This window comes from Tursiops truncatus, chromosome 7 (assembly GCF_011762595.2).
Source record: "Tursiops truncatus isolate mTurTru1 chromosome 7, mTurTru1.mat.Y, whole genome shotgun sequence".
Classification (NCBI taxonomy): domain Eukaryota; kingdom Metazoa; phylum Chordata; class Mammalia; order Artiodactyla; family Delphinidae; genus Tursiops; species Tursiops truncatus.
Window position 1 is genome coordinate 21,868,417 of NC_047040.1, and position 23,764 is coordinate 21,892,180.

General features: G+C 38.5%; 1 protein-coding gene across 8 annotated transcripts in view; it reads left to right on the top strand.

Annotated features, from left to right (window-relative positions):
- The window catches only part of FN1 (fibronectin 1), a 69,520-nt gene that overhangs the window by 28,599 nt on the left and 17,157 nt on the right, over nt 1–23,764 (top strand). For 2 of the 8 annotated variants that reach the window (XM_019938963.3, XM_033859802.2), the window contains exons 20-33: nt 934–1,200; nt 7,216–7,310; nt 8,736–8,904; nt 9,343–9,429; nt 11,711–11,902; nt 13,147–13,419; nt 14,535–14,717; nt 16,858–16,947; nt 19,025–19,294; nt 20,230–20,346; nt 21,018–21,182; nt 21,711–21,866; nt 22,548–22,661; nt 23,487–23,756. In XM_019938963.3, coding sequence (XP_019794522.1) covers nt 934–1,200; nt 7,216–7,310; nt 8,736–8,904; nt 9,343–9,429; nt 11,711–11,902; nt 13,147–13,419; nt 14,535–14,717; nt 16,858–16,947; nt 19,025–19,294; nt 20,230–20,346; nt 21,018–21,182; nt 21,711–21,866; nt 22,548–22,661; nt 23,487–23,756 — 2,448 coding nt within the window. The remainder of the gene's footprint in view (nt 1–933; nt 1,201–7,215; nt 7,311–8,735; nt 8,905–9,342; nt 9,430–11,710; nt 11,903–13,146; nt 13,420–14,534; nt 14,718–16,857; nt 16,948–19,024; nt 19,295–20,229; nt 20,347–21,017; nt 21,183–21,710; nt 21,867–22,547; nt 22,662–23,486; nt 23,757–23,764) is intronic. The other 6 variants (XM_033859801.2, XM_019938966.3, XM_019938964.3 and 3 more) reach the window with 3 other exon arrangements.

Genomic DNA, 23,764 nt, shown 5'->3' on the forward strand with positions numbered 1-23,764 from the left:
TTGCTAGAACATTTAGTGCGTATTAGGCACCAGGTCATACGCTCAGTTCTTACAAGCCTCATCCTCATATTTCATCCTCGTTTTGAGTTAATGAGGAAGGTCTTATTATTATCCCTAGGGGACACATGAAGAAAGTGAAGCTTCTAAAAAATTCTGCAACTTGTAAAGTCACAAAGCTGGGAAATGATTGAGCTGGAACCACACAGACCTATGTCTTTTTGACTCCAAAGCCCATGTTTTCAGTGATTATACTTGACTACCTCTTAAACATTTCCTCCCTCTGAAAAGTGTTTTAAATTATTGTAGGGAGGCTGCCAGTTACACACTCAGGAAGGAAACTCACAATTTCTATGGTTCTTTCTGATAGTGCAAACTCACCAGGGTCTTACTATAAATCTGAGGTTCTGAGTATATGCTATAATCATTGTCTAATCTGAATCATGTGAAAATAACTTTTATTACTCCAGCAGAGGACTAGTCATTGAATAGATGCAGAGAATATCACTTTTGTTCCATGTGGAGCTCTCCTCTTGCCCTCATTTTCGTGGGCTTATTTCTCTTTTTTCTTAACCTGTTTGGCTCAGAGCAGAGCAAATTGTGGCTTCACAAGTATTTGTTTTTGTTTTTTAATACCATCTCTGTATGTTAGTGTAATTTCTGAGGATGATGGGAAAGCCATGCTATAAAATTAGCCTTCCCACAGGATCAAAGTCAAGCAAAAACAGTGAGCAATTTCTCATGACTGACACAGAGTTTTGCAAAGTTCTCTGTAGCGCTCAATCTCTTCATGGCTAAATATTTCCAAGGTTTTGATCTTAGTTTCAACCTGGAGGAGAAAGAACTTAGAAAATTCGGTCAAGCTTTAGGATTTCAGTATGATAATTTTGAGGTGCAAATATTTCTCGACGTGTTTCATTTCATCTTTTTTTCTAGAATTGGATGCTCCCACCAACCTCCAGTTTATCAATGAAACTGACACCACCATCATAGTGACCTGGACTCCACCTCGTGCCCGGATAGCCGGGTACCGACTGACCGTGGGCCTGACCCGTGGAGGCCAGCCCAAGCAGTACAACGTAGGTCCCTCGTCCACACAGTATCCACTGAGGAATCTGCAGCCTGGCTCCGAGTACTCCGCAACCCTTGTGGCCGTGAAAGGCAGCCAGCAGAGCCCCAGAGCCACTGGAGTCTTCACCACTCGTAAGTCAAAGGTTAAATGTCTTTTCTTAGTGATATCATAGGTTCTTATCTATATTTACATTCTCTCTCCTTCATCCATTTTTTAAAAAAGTTAACTTAGGGAATTCGCTGGCTGTCCAGTGGTTAGGACTCTCTGCGCTTTCACTGCCCAGGGCCCAGGTTCAATCCCTGGGGATCCTGAAAGCCCCTCGGCACAGCCAAAAAAAAAAAAAAAGTTAACTTAAAAAACTTTGTACAAGATTAAATAATGTTTTTAATTAAAAAAAAAGATTTAAAGCAGTACTACTCAAAGTGTGACCCATGAACCCATTGCTGGTCTGCGAACTGTTTGTTGCATGGACTAAGGAGCTTATGCCAGGATGTAGAGGATGGAGCACACCGTTTAGTTCAGTTGATACTTTTTTGAAGCAAGATTTTCTTAATGAAGGAAGCAGTGCATTACCTGACATATGTTGCCAAGATCCTTATTTTCTCTGGGACCAGCACTTTGAGTAACATTGTTTAAAACACCCAGTTATTTGAAAATTGAAGGCTACTGTATTAAATGAATTTACCAAATACTAGTTAAGGCAAGAAAAAAAATCAGCACCTTTGTCTACATCCTAATACTTCGGGTATTGAATGATGACAATAAATGTAGAACAGAAACATCTACCAGTTGAATAGAAACCAACAGGACAAGAAGCTAAGGAAATGATGTCTTTACAAGTGTTGACTGCAGCAAATTAAAGTACCTTCTGCAGAACAGAATAGCTTTTTTTTTTTTTTAATTACTCTTGAAATTCCACAGAAGGAAAAATACTGACAGTAATATTTGGTCCTGTCTGTCTTTTGCTCAACACTTTACAGGAAGTGGCCTTAAATCTCTTACATATCTATATCACTATTATAGAGGACTGTATTCATAAACTTATTTCTATCAAATGCAACTCATTTACATTACAAAGAAATATGAGACCCGTCATTTCTAGATAAGCATTAATTTTTATTTTTAACTCACTTTGAATTCCAGAAGGACCTAACTTAATACTTTTTCAGCATATATTGCAACTATGAACTAGCTTGCAATTTCCTAAAAGCTTTCCACAAATCTTACTCTTTGACTAATTTGAAAAGTAGATGTTAAAAAGCATTCAAAAAGTGAATATAAGTTTAGGTTTTACATTACTATGGAATTTATTTCACAAAGAAAATTCTCTATAAAATTATCCCTGTAAGAATTCATAATTTACTAAAAGTTTATTTCCATTTAAATTTCGTGTATGAAGTTTGGCTACTAAAGGCTTTTTCTTAAGTAACTGCTAATCATAGGCAAGTAAAATCTGTTTTTATCTCTAAGTTAACCTTTAAATTTTGCTTTTTTATGTTACATGTTACTAAGATACTCTAAAATCTATTAACATGAAATCAGTATCTTTGCATTTCTTGTAAATGTCTGTTTCTCATAGATGACCTTCTTTTCATTAGAATGGAAATTTCAGTAGATTTAGTCTTTTACTGACCATGTATACTTCTGTATATTATCTATTTTACTTTTTAACTTTTTAACGAGACATATTTTATGTAGTTTCTTTTGTTTGATAGAGTGCCTATAAAAGAAAAAGCATTTTATTTATTTATTATTTTATTGAACTACAGTTGAATTACAATGTTGTGTTAATTTCTGCTGTACAGCAAAGTGATTCAGTCATACATATATATATATATATATTCTTTTTCATATTCTTCTCCATTATGGTTTATCACAGGATATTGAATATAGTTCCCTGAGCTATACAGTAGGAACTTGTTGTTTATCCATGCTATATATGCTAGTTTGCATCTGCTAATCCCAGAATCCCAATTCTTCCCTCCCTTACCTCCCCTCCCCCTTGGCAACCACAAGTTTGTTCTCTATATTTGTGAGTCTGTTTTTGTTTCATAGATATGTTCATTTGTGTCATATTTTAGATTCCACATATAAGTGATATTATGTGGTATTTGTCTTTCTCTTTCTGACTTACTTCACTTAGTATGATAATCTTTAGGTCCATCCATGCTGCTGCAAATGGCATTATTTCATTCTTTTTTATGGCTGAGTAGTATTCCATTGTGTATATATACCACAACTTCTTTATCCATTCATCTGTCTATTGACATTTAAGTTGTTTCCATGTCTTGTCTGTTGTAAATAGTGTTGCTATGAACATAGGGGTGCATGTATCTTTTAGAGTTATAGTTTTGTCTGGGTATATGCCCAGGAGTGGGATTGCTGAATCATATGGCCACTCTATTTTTAGTTTTTTGAGGAACCTCCATACTGTTCTCCATAGTGACTGCACCAATTTACATTCCCACCAATAGTGTAAGAGGGTTCCCTTTTCTTCACACTCTCTCCAGCATTTATCATTTGTAAACTTTTTAATGATGGCCATTCTGACTGGTGTAAGGTGGTACCTCATTGTAGGTTTGATTTGCATCTCTCTAAGAAAAAGCATTTTTAATGATACTAAAAATAATTAAATGGAGTGGGTGGGGCAAAATTGACTATTTCAAGTACTTCTGGAGACTGATATATTGGACATGTTATTTTATTATCTGCACAATACATTTATTGATAAATATAATTTTATTTGAGTTAACTGATAGATTAGATAAAGGTCAATGTCATGCCTTGCACATTGTATACTTAAAAAAAAATTTTTTTCCATATGGTTTATCACAGGATAGTGAATATAGTTCCCTGTGTTATACATTAGGACCTTGTTGTTTATCCATTCTAAATGTCATAGTTTGCATCTACCCACCCCAAACTCCCAGTCCATCCCTCTCCCTCCCTCAAAAAATATTTGTTGAATAGATGATTGAGAAAATAGCTCAACCGAGCTTAGATTTAAATAAACCTCTGTAAGCGGTGAGTTCTACGACTTCATTTGAACTTCAAGTACTCTCTGAGGCTGTAAACATCAGCAGGGCTTGCATATTTTTGAAATTGCTTTACGTTTCTGTAGCTTTTTACTGTTAACAAGCTGAATTCTGGGAATAACTTTTCTGGGTTTTATAACTTTTGTTAAAAGCACATGGCAGGGGGTGGAGGAGCTGTTTCTGGGGAAAATCAGCTTACTCCTTTATAAATAGGGAAAAATTTATTTTTTTAACATCCAGGCTGTCCTTCACCTAACAAGACCTGCCAGAATCCATAGCTCATCCTTACAGTCACATTCTTTGTTTGCCATCAGTTTGTGGGTTTGTGGTTTGGAGAGTTTCCCGTAATGGTCTTCCCAGGCAGAGAGCATCATCTTAAGCTTGAGAAAGTTCTAGCTGGCTGGCTCAAGCAATAGAAAACACCCAATCTTAAAGCCTAAGACAGTTGAGGAGAATGTTTTTTGTGAAAAAATTGTGGCTTTCACAGATGTTCAGTGAAAGAAGCGGACTGCTCTCTGAATTGTTTCTTGTGGGCATTAACATGGTCACCCAGGGCTGGCCATGGCATTTTGGCAAAGTCAGTGGCAGCCAAGTGGTGTATGATTTCAGAGACTCTGGGAGGCATCACAGGTCACCCATCCTAATTCCACTGAGAATACCATCCAAACGATAACACACTCATGAAACATCTTTCCAAACCAGTAGAACTTCAGTTCAGCCAGTAAAGCAGCCATTACAAAGTATGCCCACATGTATTTTATTTTTTCAGACAGCAGTATTTTAAAAATACTTTTGGGGGGCTTCCCTGGTGGCACAGTGTTTGGGAGTCCGCCTGCCAATGCAGGGGACACGGGCTCATGCCCCGGTCCGTGAAGATCCCACGTGCCGCGGAGTGGCTGGGCCCGTGAGCCATGGCCGCTGAGCCTGCGCGTCCGGAGCCTGTGCTCCGCAATGTGAGAGGCCACAACAGTGAGAGGCCTGCGTACCGCAAAAAATAAATAAATAAAAATACTTTTTTAAAAATTGCACATTAAAATCCAGATTGGAAAACACTGGAAGAATTGCAGTGCTGGGCCTGAATTTTCCCATGACTGGAGCTGAGTAGTAATGGAGTACTACTTAAAGACTTTTTTTTTTAAATGTTTTATTTTTTTTTTTTTTATTGGGGTATAGTTGTTTTACAATGTTGTGTTAGTTTCTACTTTACAGCGAAGTGCAGTAGAGTTCTCCGTGCTGTACAGCAGTTTCTCATTAGTTATCTATTTTATACATATTAGCATGTATATGTCAATCCCAATCTCCCAATTCATCCCACCCCCTTCTTTCCCCCCTTGGCGTCCACATGTTTGTTCTCTGTGTCTGTGTCTCTATTTCTGCCTTGCAAACCGGGTCATCTGTACCATTTTTCTAGATTCCACATATATGTGTTAATATACGAGATTTATTTTTCTCTTTCTCAGAGTAGGCTTAAAGACTCTTAATGTTCATTTGTCTAAGTCTGGAAGATAAGTCTTTGTCTCACCAGCCATTCATAATTTAGTATAAATGCGTTTACTAGTGTTTTGTCCCCAGTGGGCACAAAAATTTGGTTGAGACGTAAAGAGGAAGGAATTATGAAGGCACTAAACATGTGACCAAGGCCATCCACACGCTTGAAAGCCCTGAATTTGACTCACCAGACACAAATGTCTTGCCTTCTGAGACCTCACCTTTCCCATAGCAGCCAGTTATTGAAATGCTTATTACAAGATTTAGTTGTTCTGCCAATTATATTTTAGAGATTCTAAATTTATGAAAAGATTTGTAAGATTGTTGAAAATATCTATTTCAGATTTATGTACACATACTCTTTCTTCCTCTTTTTCTTGTTCTTTTTTTAATTAATTTTTTTAAAATTAATTAATTAATTTATTTATTTTTGGCTGCGTTGGGTCTTCATTGCTGCACATGGGCTTTCTCTAGTCACAACGAGCAGGGGCTACTCTTCGTTGAGGTGTGTGGGCTTCTCGTTGTGGTGGCTTCTCTTGTTGCGGAGCATGGGCTCTAGGCGCACGGGCTCAGTAGTTGTGGCGCACAGGCTTGGTTGCTCTGCGGCATGTGGGATCTTCACAGACCAGAGCTCCAACCCCTGTGCCCTGCATTGGCAGGCAGATTTTTAACTACTGCACCACCAGGGAAGTCCCTCTTGTTTTTTTTAAAGTATTATTTTCACTAAGAAATAGCAGTGATGTCAGGATGCTAGGAGATTCGAAATAAACTTTTATTATAATTCCTAATTCCAGTGGCAGAATACTAAATTTCTGCAGTGTGATTATTCTGAGTGAATAATCACATATTTAAGGAAAGTATCTTTAGAATTTATAAGTGCATCCATGGTGGCAGATTTCATTTACCTTTCACATGGCATCTCTTTCTGCAACCAAAAACAATTGGCCATCATTATGGAGTGATTCAGCATATAGCTATTTTTAGATAATCATCTATAATTTAACCATTGTTCTCAAAATAATGGTTAAGAAGCGGAGTGATAATCAGTTTGTGATGACCAGGTTTACTTTTTATATGGGACTCTATACTGATGATATAGGGAAAGTTATTGTCATCAAACTCAAATCCCAAACATGATGAAAAGACACAAATTTCAGAATCCAAGGAGTTGAAAGGGTCCTCTGTGGTCATCCAGCTCCTTGTTACTTAAATGTGATTCCCAGACTGACAACACTGGCGTAACAGAAATACAAACTACCTAGCCCCATGTGGACCTACAGAATCAGAACCTGCATTTTAGCCAGGTCTCAGATGATTTGTGAGGCACATGAAAGGTTGAGAGGCATTGACCTACTCCAAATTTTCACATATGTCACATTCTGGATCCATTAGCTGACTAAAACTGAGGTTCTCGATAAAAATATTTGTTATCGGGACTTCCCTGGCGGTCCAGTGGTTAAGACTCCACACTTCCACTGCAGGGGTTGCGGGTTCGATCTCTGGTTGGGGAACTAAGATCCCACATGCCGCAAGGTGCGGCCAAAAGATTAAAAAAAAAATTTTTGTTATCTGCATTCTCTGTGATTCTAAGGCTTGAACACATGCTTTGATTCCATTTCACAGTGCAGCCTCTGGGCTCCATCCCACCTTACCACACAGAAGTGACTGAAACCACCATTGTGATTACATGGACACCTGCTCCAAGGATTGGTTTTAAGGTAAATTGCAGATGTTCCTAATCCCTTGTAATCCAGCCCTGGGTTGCCCTCGTGTTTCTGGATGTAGTTGAAACAGGATGCTCAGGAGTCAGGAGACTTGGGTTTCGTCCTGTTTCTGTTCATACCTCTCTGACCACTTTGTCAGGGCATCACAATACTTCTGCTTCCCTGAACTGCTGGAAAGATGGACTGAGGCAGTGAAAGTGCTTTGCAAAGAGGAAAACATTAGTATGGAACTGTTAGTTGTTACCTTGTTTTCTCTATCCTTTCTCCCAGGGAGTTAGATTTAAAGATATATAGGGAAACTGCTCTTGTTGTGTTGTTCTAAATAGGTATCAGCAAGTTCACAAAAACCAATTTAAGGAGACCAGTTAAACTCAGTGTCACTCAACAATCACATTTTTATCCAATCAGTTTCATCTCAACTTGTTCAAAGCCCCTTAGGTGAATCTCTTAATAGACATTAAGATTAAGGTCTTCCCTATAGATATCTGGATACATGTTCTTTAAAGTAATGGTATTAGGGAAGTGATGAATACAAATGAATGTGTTTAAAAGAATTCCTTTTTTTGGCATTTAGAGTGTGGAGAGAGAAATATTTATTATAATTGAAAATCAAGACTAAATCCCCATGATTGTTTGTTTAAAAAAATATACCAAAGATCATTTCTTTTTCGAAATACGCAAATGGCATATTGATGATTATGCTACTTAAATATAAAGAAACCCTTTTTGAAGATTGTCAATATACCTTTTAAATTTCCCTGATAGTGTCATTTTGACTTTCAGGAGCCTTATAAAGTACTAAGGATGTCTCTAGAGCTGAACACTGATGACACGATATTGCCTAGGCTTTTCAAATAACATACTGAAAGGATTGAAAATTAAGGGCACATTCATCTTAATTCTTCTTTTGTAACATATCAGCCTGCAGTTGAAGCTGTCCTTCTTTAAAAGGAGTGTTTTTGAAGTACAAAATGTTACAGGGACTGGTACATTTAAGTTGAATGCTAATAACTCATTAAAGAGAGAACTAGAGGATTTCTTCCAGCAAAAAGAAATTAAGAAATGAACGGCATGTGGCCCAAAGCGCTTGTGTACTTCTGGTTTGTACCAGGAGATTATTTATCAAGCAAAACAGTATGTAATGATGTGTCTCTGGAACCTTCCATTACAAGCTACCTTAACTTAGTTTTGGAAGATACTTCCCCTAAGTGGCACCCTCCCCCACCGCCCCCAGTTCCAGGGAATTTCCAGCTACATTATTTAATAGAGCTAAAGTAAGGTCCCAACTCATTCCCAACTACAAGCAGAGTGCAGTTCCTGAGGAGTCCACATTATGCAAAGCATAACCACAATCTCTCAGCAGTAACCCAACTCTGGAAATATTTGTCCTTGGTGTTTATTTTGCTTTTTTTTTCCTAGCTGGGTGTACGACCAAGCCAGGGAGGGGAAGCACCACGAGAAGTGACCTCAGAGTCAGGAAGCATCGTTGTGTCTGGCCTGACTCCAGGCGTGGAATACATTTACACCATCTCAGTCCTGAAAGATGGGCAAGAGAGAGATACACCAATTGTGAAGAAAGTGGTGACACGTAAGAGGAGTTCTTTGCCTCTTTTTGTTTTTTAAATTGTTCCACTTTTTTAAAGTAGCTGATAGCAATATCACTTTTTACTTATGACAATGACCCAAGGGAAAGATTTCATCCCTACTTGTATTATTAGCTACTTCTAAGTTTGGAGTAGCAAGTTCAATTCATGTCATATAGTCTATGGCATCGGAAGTGTTCTTTCCATGTCAAAAATGTTTATGAACTGGCAAGACAGAAACAAATTTCAGTAGTGTTGCAAAATTAAAAATTGTAAAAAAAAAATTCTCTCAGAGAATTGCTGTCCAGCATGGACTTAAATAAATAACTTCTTTATTTTTACTGATTGTGGAAGGGAGGGAGGAAAAGAGAGAGAGGTATTCCACAGCTCAAGTGCTTTGTGCTAGCTTTAACTTTTAATTAAAAAAATTTTTTTCTGCATAGCACTGTCTCCACCAAAGAACTTGCACCTGGAAACAAACCCCGACACTGGCGTGCTTACTGTCTCCTGGGAGAGGAGTTCCACCCCAGGTAAGCCTGGGATGTATCATAGGGCAAGTATATGCAATGCCTTCCCAAGACAAAGTTTAGAAACTGTGTTCCCCTCAGAGAAAGGGTCAAAATTATAAGTACCTAGCTTTCCATAAAAAAATACAGGCATACATCATAGAGTGACATATAGGGTGTTCTACTGCATGTTTATTTAAATTACAGGAAAGAGAGCAAGGTAGACCCTTATTGAGCTATAGGGAATCATGAGGGCTGAGGAAAAGCATTCTGAGCAGTCAGTCCTTTCTGCTCAGTGGCATTCCGAACCGCCAAACAAATGGCTGAAGTTATACTTCCTAATTTTCCATTTGTGGGTTATCACAGATTCTAAGTATATTACTCAATAAACTTAGATATTTCACAAATATTTTATCATGAGTTGCACCACAAAAATCTCAGGGTAGAAATGACCTCCATTTTACAGAGTGAAAAAACGGAGACTCAGAAAAAAATCGACTTACCCATAGTCTCAAATTTTAAATGTTACAGAACTGGGATTGTAACTTAAGTGCTCAGACTCACTCTTACACCAGACTTCAAGTATTTGGATTTTTAATTGTTAGTTTGTTTTACTTATACTCAATAATGAGAAATTTGGCTAACTGGCATTCCATGACTGTTTTTAAAGCTTTACATAAAGCTTCTGTCTAGGGCTTCCCTGGTGGCGCAGTGGTTGAGAGTCCGCCTGTCAATGCAGGGGACAAGGGATCGTGCCCCGGTCCTGGAAGGTCCCACCTGCCGCGGAGCGGCTGGGCCCGTGAGCCATGGCTGCTGAGCCTGTGCGTCCAGAGCCTGTGCTCCACGACGGGAGAGGCCACAACAGTGAGAGACCTGCGTACCGCAAAAAAACAAACAAACAAAAAAAACAGCTTCTGTCTAAACTCGTTCACACATATTAAAAAAAAAATTATTTACAGTATCCTAAAACGTGTAAAGATACCTATGGCAATATTCAAGTACCATGATGTACCAGGGCAATGGAAAGCGAAATTTTAGGCATTCCTGACCTTTGCCAAGTCCATGTGAAAGTCTCTTTCAATGAGAAGTGTAAACTAAAATATTTAATATGGGGTATATTGGGGGAATCACTATTGAGATATCAGGATACTCATTACTGAGGAAATTCTAAATTAAACAACTTTCAAAATTAAACAAAAACAGAAATGCCAACTAATGTTGATGGTACCTATAACTCCTATGCTTTTTCATTAATGGCTATATTTAGTTTATTATTTCACTCTTTCTATTTGTACTCTAATCTTTTAAACAGTTCTTCCCTTTGCTTGGGCACACAGCTAAGGCAATTTATTTATAAGTCAGATCAATATGTGCAGTCACACGCAATAAAGCTAGCTTAAAATATCCTTTTTAATTCCCCTCTGAAGTAAAGTGACTTTAGTGAAGTTTTCATTATCTGTGGAAACATCATTTAAGCCAAAACTACACTATTTCCAGCTGAATCACTCTAAATTTGAAACTTTTAGGTTGGCAAGTTTCATGCCTGTCAGAAGCTAGATCATTAATATTTAGTCTTAATGGATGGCTTAGCCTGTCCATCTGAATGGTCACTAGCCAGTGTAATGACCCAAACATTGGTTTCCCATCCACTTGGATTTCCTTGTATAGACCACTTTAGTGGCCACCCTATTCCTAATTATAAAATGTACCATCATTTTCTCTCCCTTTAGTAAGTTTAACTTAAATATACTTCCTCGCTTTACTTTTAGTCTTTCCCCATGGATTTCAGTTCATCGCTATTTTAATTTGAATGTCTTTCTCCTCCCCTCAACCCTCTCACTGCCCCAATTCTATGATTCCTGAAGTCTTCAGCAGTTAATACACTTTTTCTAGGATAAGTAGAGCCGCTTTTGCTTTTTACTTTTTCTCCTTTCCTATTCCCTTCCTGTAAATCCCATAGGGTGAGAGCCATTCCATCCCAGCAGGTAAAATAGAAGTCTTCAGCTGTCCTGCAAATGATCCATTAAGAAAAACAGGGTAGAGTGGTAGAAGGACCATGGGATTTAGAGACAGAAAAGCTTTTGGTAATCATTTCCCCTTTCCAAGATTTTCTTAAACTGAGGATATTAATACCTCCCTCAAAGGGTTGTTGTAAGCCCCGAATGACAATAGGTAGAGCCTTCAATACATAAATGCTGAGTCCTCTCCCCATTCCCTTTCGAGGGTACATCGTTGGAGTTGAGTTTAATAGGCTCTGGGTCACAAATGTTCTGGGCAGTAACTTCCTCCTTTCTGTTTTCTCCAGACATTACTGGCTATAGAATTACCACCACCCCTACAAATGGCCAGCAGGGCTATTCTTTGGAAGAAGTGGTCCATGCCGATCAGAGTTCCTGCACTTTTGAAAACCTGAGTCCTGGCCTGGAGTACAATGTCAGTGTTTACACTGTCAAAGATGACAAGGAAAGTGTCCCTATCTCTGATACCATCATGCCAGGTAATGGAAAAATAAGCTATTATCCTCAGAGTGGCAGTTTCAGTAAGAGTGGGGATTGGCATCTTAATCCTCAGTTGGTTGAATGTGTCAAATATGTTTGGGATTTAATTCTGACCTCCGAACCACACTCTCTAGAACCATGAAGTCAAAGCAACTATTTGGACAAATGCTTGCTGTTAACACTGCTTGACTCTCTGCTTCACTGGGATGCTCTTTGCCTCGATGGGTATGCAATGGAGTGGCAACCATGGCATTAACTCTGTACTGTCCGCTCACGTGGAACTATTACTAAAATGATGTCATGTGTCTGTACTCAGTACTGACAGGCGAAAAGTAATATGGTAAATGCATCCCATCCGTACATTTGTGCCTGATCTTACAGTCTCCGTATGTGAGCACTGAAATAGCTCTTGGTTGACACATTCATTTCTTCATCGTGCCGTTTCAAATTCTTTTTTTAAAATTGAAAAAAAAGAAAGGCCACACCTTTAGGGTGTTCTTTCTTGTGGATTGAATGACAACATTGAAAAGACCTATTTAGGGATAGGTTTGTTGTTTGTCCAAAATTGAATCGTGACAGATGAAAGCATTGGACAGATTGTGTTCTTTGCATTATTTGGTGGAATGCTTTTACTAATGCTTCTTAAATAATTTTGATTATGAAATGAATAAAATATTAACAGTAGCCTTGGACTCAGGCCTGTCTTTCCCCTGAATGTGCTTTGGAGTGGCACATTTTATACCATACATTCATAATGCATTAGCATTATGACCGTGATGTTGTCATGAGTTTTTCTACTGGGAAAAAAAAGAAAAACTCATCAATCAATTTTTTTTAACCCTCTTCATGAAAGTTTTATTTTCCTACTAAAATAGTTTTGGATTTTTTTTAAACTTTGCTGATACTTACTACAGGTATTACGTCTAGGTTCTAAGAATGGTTTCGACATCCTAAACAGGACTATAATTTTTAGAACCTGAGAGATTTAAATTTTACTGTTTGGGGGATTTTCAAAAAACAAACAAAAATCCCTGAAGTAATATTGTAACCTGTTTTATTCTCCCAGGGAAACGATTCATGGTGCTTAAAAAGTCTTTTCAGATAATATGGAGCAGACTGCATATTACCATCATTGCTTTAACACTATCAGTTTTACCACTAGTAACCTGATGTACACTGCTTTATTTTTTCCTCTTTTTTGCCTCTGTTTTCCTTTGCCCTCCTTTGCTTTGTAACTCAATAGAGGTGCCCCAGCTCACTGACCTAAGCTTTGTTGATATAACCGATTCAAGCATCGGCCTGAGGTGGACCCCGCTAAACTCTTCCACCATTATTGGGTACCGCATCACAGTAGTTGCAGCAGGAGAAGGTATCCCTATTTTTGAAGATTTTGTGGACTCCTCAGTAGGATACTACACAGTTACAGGGCTGGAGCCTGGCATTGACTATGACATCAGCGTTATCACTCTCATTAATGGCGGAGAGAGTGCCCCTACTACACTGACACAACAAACCGGTGAATTTTGAAAACTTCTGTTTTTGAGACATGGATGGTGTTGCATGCTGCCACCAGACACTCTGGTTAAATGTGGATGTTTCAAGGGAAAAGCCAGCAATTTGCCAAAGAGTAAGAGAGGGTGGATCGATTGGTAAGGAGTGGAATGCATATGCCAAACTTATTGGATGAAGATATATACAATAGTCTTAAGTACATTTTCATTTAAACCGTGAAGATGTGTAAAGCCAGAGATAGATATCTGATCTATCAAATACAAAATGGAAAAAGTTAATTGAATTTGCCGACCTAGAATTATTTTTTAAAAATCTAACATTAATACCAAATTGTATCATGAGCACCATTTAATAAGAAGAAATGTACTTCCAAAATGTAACATTAGACCCTTCTTTCTATTATTTGATAAACTCTACCATGTTCCTTCTTTGTGACTGTCTAAAAAACGATTGAAATTTAGGGTAGAGTGGAAGGAGGTTTTTTTTTGCGGTAGGAGAAAAAGAGACTTTGGAACATTCTAGATTTCATTGCCATGGTGAGGTAAAGAAACTCCTCTTTAACCACAGTCTGGGGACCAGCATGCAACATTATAAAGGTTCTCTGCCCTGCATGGTAAGAAACATGCTGAGAACCAATTTGCATGAACCCCTTTCACTTGTAAGTAGAATTCACTGAATGGAATTGTAGCTATGGCAGTAGCTGTAGTCATTCCTGTCAGAGGGAAATTTAAGACCCTCTTGTGTTTTTGTCTGTGTGCATGTGTATCTTTGGAACGTATTGCTATGTTTCTCTTTGCTGTGTAGCAAGCTAAGCCTCTTCAGCCTGGGATTAAATAATCATCAGTTGTATTAATCATGTACATGGATTTTATGTATTTGAAAGTGAATTGAATTGACCCTTTAAAATATATTGATGGCAGAAAGGTTAAAGGGGCCTAACAGTACTGGGTGTAGTGTTTTATTTTTAACGGTAGTTCACTATGATTTAGATTAGACTATTTGCATGATGATGACTCGTTTCCTTTATGCATGAAATACTGGTTTTACCTTTCCAGCTATTCTTGTTAGCTTTAATTTTTAAGTGACATTAACTTAGTCTTCCTTCTTATTTGAAACCAGCTGTCCCTCCTCCCACTGACCTGCGATTTACCAATGTTGGTCCCGACACGATGCGTGTCACCTGGGCCCCACCTCCATCCATTGAATTGACCAACTTACTGGTGCGCTACTCGCCTGTGAAAAATGAGGAGGATGTTGCAGAATTGTCAGTTTCTCCTTCAGACAATGCAGTGTTCTTAACAAGTAAGCGGTCAAGTATATTTGTTCAATAAATACTAAGCTAGCACATAAGGAGGAGATTCTGTGTCCTCAGGTAGGAGCGAGAAAGATTAAGACAGCTACAACAGAACTACAGGCTAGACTCCAAATCTAACGTGCAGCTCTATAAATTTTGAAAGATGTCATGTTTGTTGTTATTTTAATATATCTTTGATATCTACAACTTTTTAAAAATCAGAGTGGAAAAACCCCAACAGTGAAGTTCAAAGACTTCAAACAAGTTCTGCTTCCAAATAAGCACATAAAAATAAATGTGGGCCCAGAGAAATTATATGACTAAATCTTAGTGTTTAACGAGACAAAAAATGAGGATTGAAACTAGTGTCACGGTATCTGTCTTATTCTCATTTAAGTGTCAGCAGGTAATCTATTTGGCATTTGAAGACTTAGAAACAGTGACTGGTCACTCAGGGTACATCTGGATTCTAATTTGAAGAAAGAGCCAGAAGTGTAATTTGTACTTCAAAAAGAATCTGTTAGTAGGATTTCTCTGAAGCCTGAGGACTTAGAAAATAACTGAAACTAAAATAAACAACAACAATTTATGGAAATTGTTTCTAGTTTCTACCCTTTGAAATTGATATTTTTTATTAAAGAAAATAAAAGGAGGCTGCAACATGGTGCTGTTTCACATGTTGCTTCTCATTATTTTCACTGTAATAGTAAAATACACACATAAGAACAAAAAGCAAAGCTTCTACATAAGGGAAAAACAGTTCACATTTAGGTACATTAGCAGATGATGGTCTGAAAACATCCTCTATCTTTCAAACGTATTTTAGAGAGTGAAATACAAAGAAAGGCAGCTCAGCACGACCATAGTCTTGGTTTCCAATTCTGTGGCTGAGGGCGAGAAATCCTCATGTCTGCCTCTCAGTGGGGCTATGATTCTGTTCTGGAGCATTCTGGAATCAGTAGTTACAGCATTACCCAATACACAAGGCTCTGCTTCGGGACCTCTGTCTGCCCCACCTTAGCCATAGACCTGTCACATGTTATTCATATGCTCTAAGATCTTATTCTAGATTCTATTCTAGATCTCAAGGTAGCCATTTCCCCCCCCTCCTCCAGAGAAGCCATTATTATCTTGTTTTACAGATGAAGCAACTGAGGTCTCCAGTGGCTAAGTAAATTGTCCCTGGCCAAGCAGGAAGGAGGAAAGGGGAGTCCAAGCATCCCATCTCCTAGTCTGGTGCTTCAGGGGCCCCTGCAGAAGGGGAGGTGGTGTAGAGGGGAATGGGGGTCTTTTGAGTAGGAGTTCCATGGTTAGAAACCTTACTCTGTACCTTTTCTGGTACCTCAGAATGAGAGAAGAGGAGACCCAGGAATATATATATTCAACTCTTAAGTATTCTGTTCTTACCTTAATAGGACAGAACCCATCACTCCCGATCAGTATGACCCTTTTTCAGTAAGGGGTAATTGTTAAGACCACTGGTCTTGGCTTAGGGCTCAACTCCTGTGTGATCTTGGGCAAATATATCGAAAAAATAACTTCTCTGTGCCTTAGTTTTGTCATTAGGAACTGGGGATAATTGTAAACCGAACTTGTGGAGGTAATAGATATGTTCATTATCTTGAATGTGGTGATGGTTTCACAAGCGTATACGTTTGTCAAAATCTGTCAAATTAGACACTGTAAATATTTTCAGTTTATTGTTTGGCAATAAAGCAGCTTTAAAAAGTAGCAAACTAAAAAAGAAAAAAAATAAAAGGTAGCAAACTACCTGCTAGGGTGATTGTGAGAGGTAAATGATATTCACAGTGCCACAGTCGTTATCACATACCCTCAACAGACGTGCCGTTAAGTGAATGATAGAAATATTACTGTGCTGCATGCAGCAACTCCATCTTATTTGGGATGCAGCTGAGTCATACCCACACAGGTGGAGCTGGGGGCGGGGCTTAGAGATGCTACAGGGCAAGGTGACCCTTCCTCATCACCTACTGACAGCCCCTCTGCAGGCAGCAACACTCACTTAGGTGTAAATAGGCTCTAAGACAGGACTCTTGGATATTTTATCCGTTGAAATAGTCCTAAGGGTGCTTTCGTTTTTCATTCTTTCAAGCACATTTTAAAAATAATTCCAACTTGCCTCTTCAGATCTCCTGCCTGGAACAGAGTATTTAGTCAGCGTCTCCAGTGTTTACGAGCAGCATGAGAGCGTACCTCTTAGAGGAAGACAGAAAACTGGTGAGTCATGTGGGCAACATGCTTATTGAGTAGCTTTCACCTACCGATTTTAAAGAGCAAAATTCCGTGCTACTTCTGAAAATACATCTCCATTTTTGTGGGAGTGCTTTTCACCTCGTCATCACCTTTGATCACTGGTCTTAAAAATTACGACATCTTATGGGAATGTAGTTGGTGCAGCCACTGTGGAAAACAGTATGGAGGTTGCTCAGAAAACTAACAATAGAATTACCATATGATCCAGAAATCCCACTCCTGGGCATATATCCAGTCAAAACTATAATTCAAAAAGATACGAGCACTCCTATGCTCATAGCAGCACTGTTCACAATATCCAAGACATGGAAACAACCTAAAAGTGCATCAGCAGATGAATGGATAAAGAAGATGTGGCGTGTGTGTGTGTGTGTGTGTGTGTGTGTGTGTGTGTGTATATATACACACACACACACACACACTGGACACTACTCAGCCATAAAAAAGAACAAAATAATGCCATTTGCAGCAACATGGATGGACCTAGAGATATCATACTAAGTGAAGTAACTCAGAAAAAGAAAGACAAATACCATATGATATTACATATGTGGAATCTAAAATATGACACATGAACATATCTACGAAACAAAAACAGACTTAACAGACATAGAGAACAGATTTGTGGTTGCCATGGGGGAGGAGGGTGGGGAGGAAAGGACTGGGAGTTTGGGATTAGCAGATGCAAACTATTACATATAGGATGGATGAACAACAAGGTCCTACTGTATAGCACAGGGAATATTCAATAACCTATGAAAAACCATAATGGAAAAGAATATAAAAAAAGAGAATGTATGTATATGTATAACTGAGTCACTTTGCTGTACAGCAGAAATTAAGATAACACTGTAAATCAACTCTGCTTCAATTAAAAAAGTATTGATAGATTAAAAGAAATTAAGACACCTTATTCAACTATTACACTGACTTCCAATCACTAAGATTATACTCTCTGCTTCCAGGGAGGACTGAAATTAGTCCAGAAACTTTGTTGTCTATCTTTTTAAAAAAATCTCCCAAGAATAATATCTCATAATCTCTATTATTGAGAGGTGGTGAAATCCCTTCTCATTAGGCAGATCTGTCTAATGGCTGACCCAACACTGTCATTGTCATCTAAGTATTTTCCCTCTTTACTAAGTCAACGAGTTTATCTCTTTTTTCTACTTGATGAAATATTCATTTACTATAAAAAGAAGGTGAATAGAATCCCATAATATTATGTCCCTTCTTAAATATGAGTGCTTCTATTAATTTTTTCCTTTCAAAAAAGTGTAATTTAATATAGCCATTTATTTATTTCTTATAGTCCACTTGCTTCCAAAAAGAAGCTGTGGTATCTCAATTTGGTTTGAGTATATTATTGAATAGAGTAAGTAAATGTTATAACAAAAATGAAAATTGCTGGAAGTCCCAGAGAGGTTAAGTGATTTGAATTGAGATCAACTCTAAATTTTTGTTAATTTTTCTGCAATGCACTAAAAATTCTCAATTCATGAGGAATTACTTGCATTGTAATTTGTCCAGGATGACGTCTTATTTTCATTTTAGAAAGTTTTTTGTTTGGCATTCTTACCACCCTGTTGACATAGCAGTTCCCTCTTGAGTGTAGAAAGCTTCTTTAAGAGCCAAACACTTAACCTGAGAGTGGGCAGATCTTGCCTTACTTTGAGAGGTACACTTATAAGGTAGAAATAGAATACTTGAACACTGAAGCCTTTGAAAATATCATTTCCCAGAATATCTCACACACCTGTCTTCAAATGTGATGCGGAAATCACTTGGATTACTTAGCAAAAGAAAAAAGAAAAGAATGATTTTGGACATTTTGAACAGCGTCAGTTTATGATTTTGGAATTTATCTGTGGCTTAGAATCAGTGTATCATAAACTGAGGTTCATGGCAATTCACTGTGTTAGTGGAAAAGGATGGAAACACTGGATGGATGTTACTTTTCCTTACATTCTTCCTCACTTCCTAAGTTGGTGGTGTCTTTTTTTTCCTTTTTATCTCTTCCTCCCCTGGGTGGCAAAAACAGGTCTCGATTCCCCAACTGGCATTGACTTTTCTGATATCACTGCCAACTCTTTCACTGTCCATTGGATTGCTCCTCGAGCTACCATCACCGGCTACAAGATCCGCCATCATCCTGAGCACATGAATGGAAGACCTCGGGAGGATCGAGTGCCCCCCTCTCGGAATTCCATCACACTCACCAATCTCAATCCGGGCACAGATTATGTGGTCAGCATTGTCGCTCTTAATGGCAAAGAGGAAAGTCCTTCCTTGGTTGGCCAGCAAACAACAGGTAACTTGTTTTCTGGTCTGCAAAGAAACTCAGAGGACTTTCCTATGCAGGTGATAGCTTCTCTGACATAGCTTTGTGTTGTCTGAGTCATCATCTCTCTCTCTTTTTTTTAAAAAATATTTATTTATTTATTTTGACTGTGCTGGGTCTTAGCTGTGGCACATGGGATCTTCATTGCGGCATGTGGGATCTTTTAGTTGCGGCATGCAGACTCAGTTGCGGCATGCATGCAGGATCTAGTTCCCCTACCAGGGGTCGAAGCCGGGTCCCCCGCATGGGGAGTGCAGTCTTACCCACTGGACCACAAGGGAAGTCCCTGAGTCATCGTCTCTTAAAAAAATAGATCATGGTTATGAGAATATATTAAAGAAGATAATTTCTTTATCTCAAGAAATTTCCCACCGGAGTTAGATACTTATGCATTTCTAAGAACTGAAGTTTTATTCAAAATGTAGAAAACACTCTGTTTCAAAGTTCTCTTAAAAATTATTTTAATATAATCATGTACTTGTTCTTATAAGATAGATGCTTAAGTACTTAGGGGAGAAGTATCATCATATCTGTACTTTAGTCTCAAATGGATTAACAGAAAAATAGAGAGAGACAAGGAAATGTGGCAACTTCCCTAAGGGAAGGGAGTATGGGTGTCCATTATATAATTTTTATCACTTTTACGTGGTTTTAAAATTCTTTAAAATAAGAAGTTGAGGGGAAAACTCTCCAATACACTTTAACTAATCATCTCACCACGATTTGAATTGTTTCCTTCACCCCTTACTTGCATTGTTCATAATTTTTAATTTTGCTGATTTTGAGTAGTACTTACATTATTATATGAAGGAATCCTAAAGGCAGTGACCCGGAAAATGAGCAAAAGGTGGATCTGGGCATCCTTTGAAAGTTACGGATGTGAAAACTTTCCCATGTTTTTCTAGTTTCTGATGTTCCAAGGGACCTGGAAGTCATCGCTGCAACCCCCACTAGCCTGTTGATCAGCTGGGATGCTCCGGCCGTTACAGTGAGATATTACAGGATCACCTATGGAGAAACAGGTGCGTTAGTGAAGTGCTACTTCACAGTCTGATTGAGTATTCTGTCATGGGTAACACGAAAGCCCAGCAATGGATACATAATTAAAGAAGCTTTGACAAGTCCATTCGCTGGAGCCTTGACTTCTTTCTAAGAGTATGTGGGAAATATGTATGACATAACTGGTGGCAAAATCAAGATGAAAAGTTGTTTGTATAATACTAGAGGGGAACAACAGAGCTGAGGAAGAAGGATTTTAAATTCACAAGTGTATTATCAGTGGTGAGATAATAAGTGATTTGTATTTATCTTCCTTTTCCTTTCCTATATTTTCAAAATTTTATTTAACATGAATGTATTCCATTAAGATTTTGAAAAAAGACCACAATATATGCAACCTTGGGTTGAGGACTACCTTCTCTCCCTTTCTAATTTTAATCTACCACATGTTAAAGCTGGAATGTTAAAATAGCATGAACTGCAATTTTCTCTCAATTTTTACACACTCATCAAGGCTTACTACCTGCATAAATAAATTGACCTTTCTGTTCAGGCCCTATTTAATAGCACTTTTTTAAAGGGAATAAGCAAATATGTAACTTACAAGCTGCTCTCAATACATTAATTCAGTTACTCAGCAATCCCTAAGTGTCTCTCAGCCCCTCACACTTTAAATTCATCCCTTTTCAAACAGGAGGAAGTAGCCCTGTCCAGGAGTTCACTGTGCCTGGGAGCAAGTCTACAGCTACCATCAGTGGTCTTAAACCTGGAGCAGACTACACCATCACCGTTTATGCCGTCACTGGCCGTGGGGACAGCCCGGCAAGCAGCAAGCCCATTTCCATTGATTACCGAACAGGTACTGACTCGTCTTCTGGGATGACACAGGCTCATTTACTCAGATAGCTTTTACTATGTTCTCCCAAAGTATTTTCTTCATTGTGGAATTGATTTTCTTTTTTAATAAGATGAAGCAACAGCTACAGAGTTTTGAACCAGATATACAAGGAAGCACCCCAAGGGCAAGGATTTTTGTCTGTTTTGTTGATGGATGTATTCCATGAGCCTATAATAGAGACAGGGACAGAGGATGTTGAGTAAATATTTGTTAATGAATGAAGAGATGAGCTAATAAGGTAAGGAGGCAAACATCTACAGGAAATGGAGTTTCTTTGTGAATGAAGCAGCCATCTTGAAAATAGGCAGTAGTATCAAGATGCAGGTACCACCTCCCGAAATTCTCTGTGTTTCTGCAAAAGAAACACCTGGGGGTCATTAATAGTAGTAAGAGATTATTCTATCTGTATCAGAACTGGAGATGAGGACTTGTCTAGTCTTGTCCCCATGGACGGGGGCTTCATTGGTTTCTCCTGGTTTTTATTTGTAGAAATTGACAAACCATCCCAGATGCAAGTGACTGATGTCCAGGACAACAGCATTAGTGTCAGGTGGCTGCCTTCAAGTTCCCCCGTTACCGGTTACAGAGTGACCACTACTCCTAAAAATGGCCCAGGACCATCGAAAACAATGACTGCAGGTCCAGGTAAGAATAGCCAGCACCTCACATACATCAGGATAAACAGAGTAGGACCGCACAATGTGCTTTTTTAAATAAATGACTACCTGGCTCTGAGTACTATACAGTTTCGTATCACGTGTCAGAGTTTCCCCATTTGTGAATTCGGGGCTCAAGGCTGTTAACAGCTCCCTCCACGGTAGAATTTTTAGGATGAGTGCATTTCTGTTTTTACATGTGTAGCAGTGTTTGATGGTGTGGACATCTTGAATTAGTAGGTTCATCTTTGTGGTTTTGTTTATCATGCACACTAAGAAGACAGAGATGGGCCTAACTGACTTTTAAAGATTCTTTTAGCTCTTGGTTTTGTTTTCATATAAAGTAATTGTGAAATTAGGATTCTAAGGCAATATTTTAAAGTCCAGTTAATTTTCGTTTTCTCAAGAGCAGCATCATTCATTGTTGGTGGCATCATATTCAATTTTAGAGCTTATCCTTTAGTGTGGCTTCACTCCAATATGGTAATTTGTATTAGCAATGAACGTGTCTGTCCAAGAGGAAATCCATGTGTGACTCCTCCATATTTTCATGCTAATTCTGCAAATGAAAATTCCAGGCCACCACACATTTACTACCGAACTCTGAAAGTCACTTGGTTGTCATAGTGAATGACATAGATGCTGCCTTTTCTTTTCACTCCCTTTGCAGATCAAACAGAAATGACAATTGAAGGCTTGCAGCCCACAGTGGAGTACGTGGTTAGTGTCTACGCTCAGAATCGAAATGGAGAGAGTCAGCCTCTGGTTCAGACAGCAGTAACCAGTATGTAACCAGTGCCTGTTTTCCATGTTCAAAGTCAAATTTTGTGCTTAGGTGTCTGGATACCTAGTTTGTATCTTGAGCTGAGCTCTTTGCAAACATTTTTCCTTCTCAGTGCCAAGGAATGAACATATAGGGAGAGAAGTTGTGGAACTACCATAGTTAGTTGCTGTGCTTTGAATTTCTCCTGCTCAAATCGCCTCAGCAAAATCTTATTAGCCTATAGCAAATCTACAAAATATTTTGCTAGCACCTTCTTTTCTACAACTGGATGGTAAAGTTGATTGAAGTGTGCCTCATGAAACTATTATGTTTCGAGCATTTGTGGCTGCACCAGACTGTGGCTGGACCAACATTTAATGTAAATATTATATTTATATTAAATATACATACATTACAATATTCAATGGGGAGGGAGGGGGAGAGTTAAAGAAAGAATATAACAATCTGAATCTAACATTGAAAATCAACTTTGCCATTTCCAAGGTATAAAAAATCCAGGTCTGTGAGACTAACATCACATTGCAAAAACAAATCTTGGTAGACTATCTTAAAATGAATATAAATAAATCCTCATTTGGGGACATTTTGCAGGGTATCTCCGCATCTCATGTACACCTATGTTTTAATAAGTGATGCGACATTAAATATTTTCTGAACCAAAAAACCTTAAGCAAGGATCAAGTAATTTTCCATTTAATAGTGGGTTAATTGGAATTTAATTCATCAAAGAAAAATGGTATCTGCAGAACTGCTTTGCATGTTATAAAAATGCTTATTTCGCAACTTGCTTTTCACATAACCTCTTACCATTAATTTGCCTAACAGACATTGATCGCCCTAAAGGACTGGCATTCACTGATGTGGATGTCGATTCCATCAAAATTGCTTGGGAAAGCCCACAGGGGCAAGTTTCCAGGTACAGGGTGACCTACTCGAGCCCTGAGGATGGAATCCATGAGCTATTCCCTGCACCTGATGGTGAAGAAGAGACTGCAGAGCTGCAAGGCCTCAGGCCGGGTTCTGAGTACACAGTCAGTGTGGTTGCCTTGCACGATGATATGGAGAGCCAGCCCCTGATTGGAACCCAGTCCACAGGTATATCG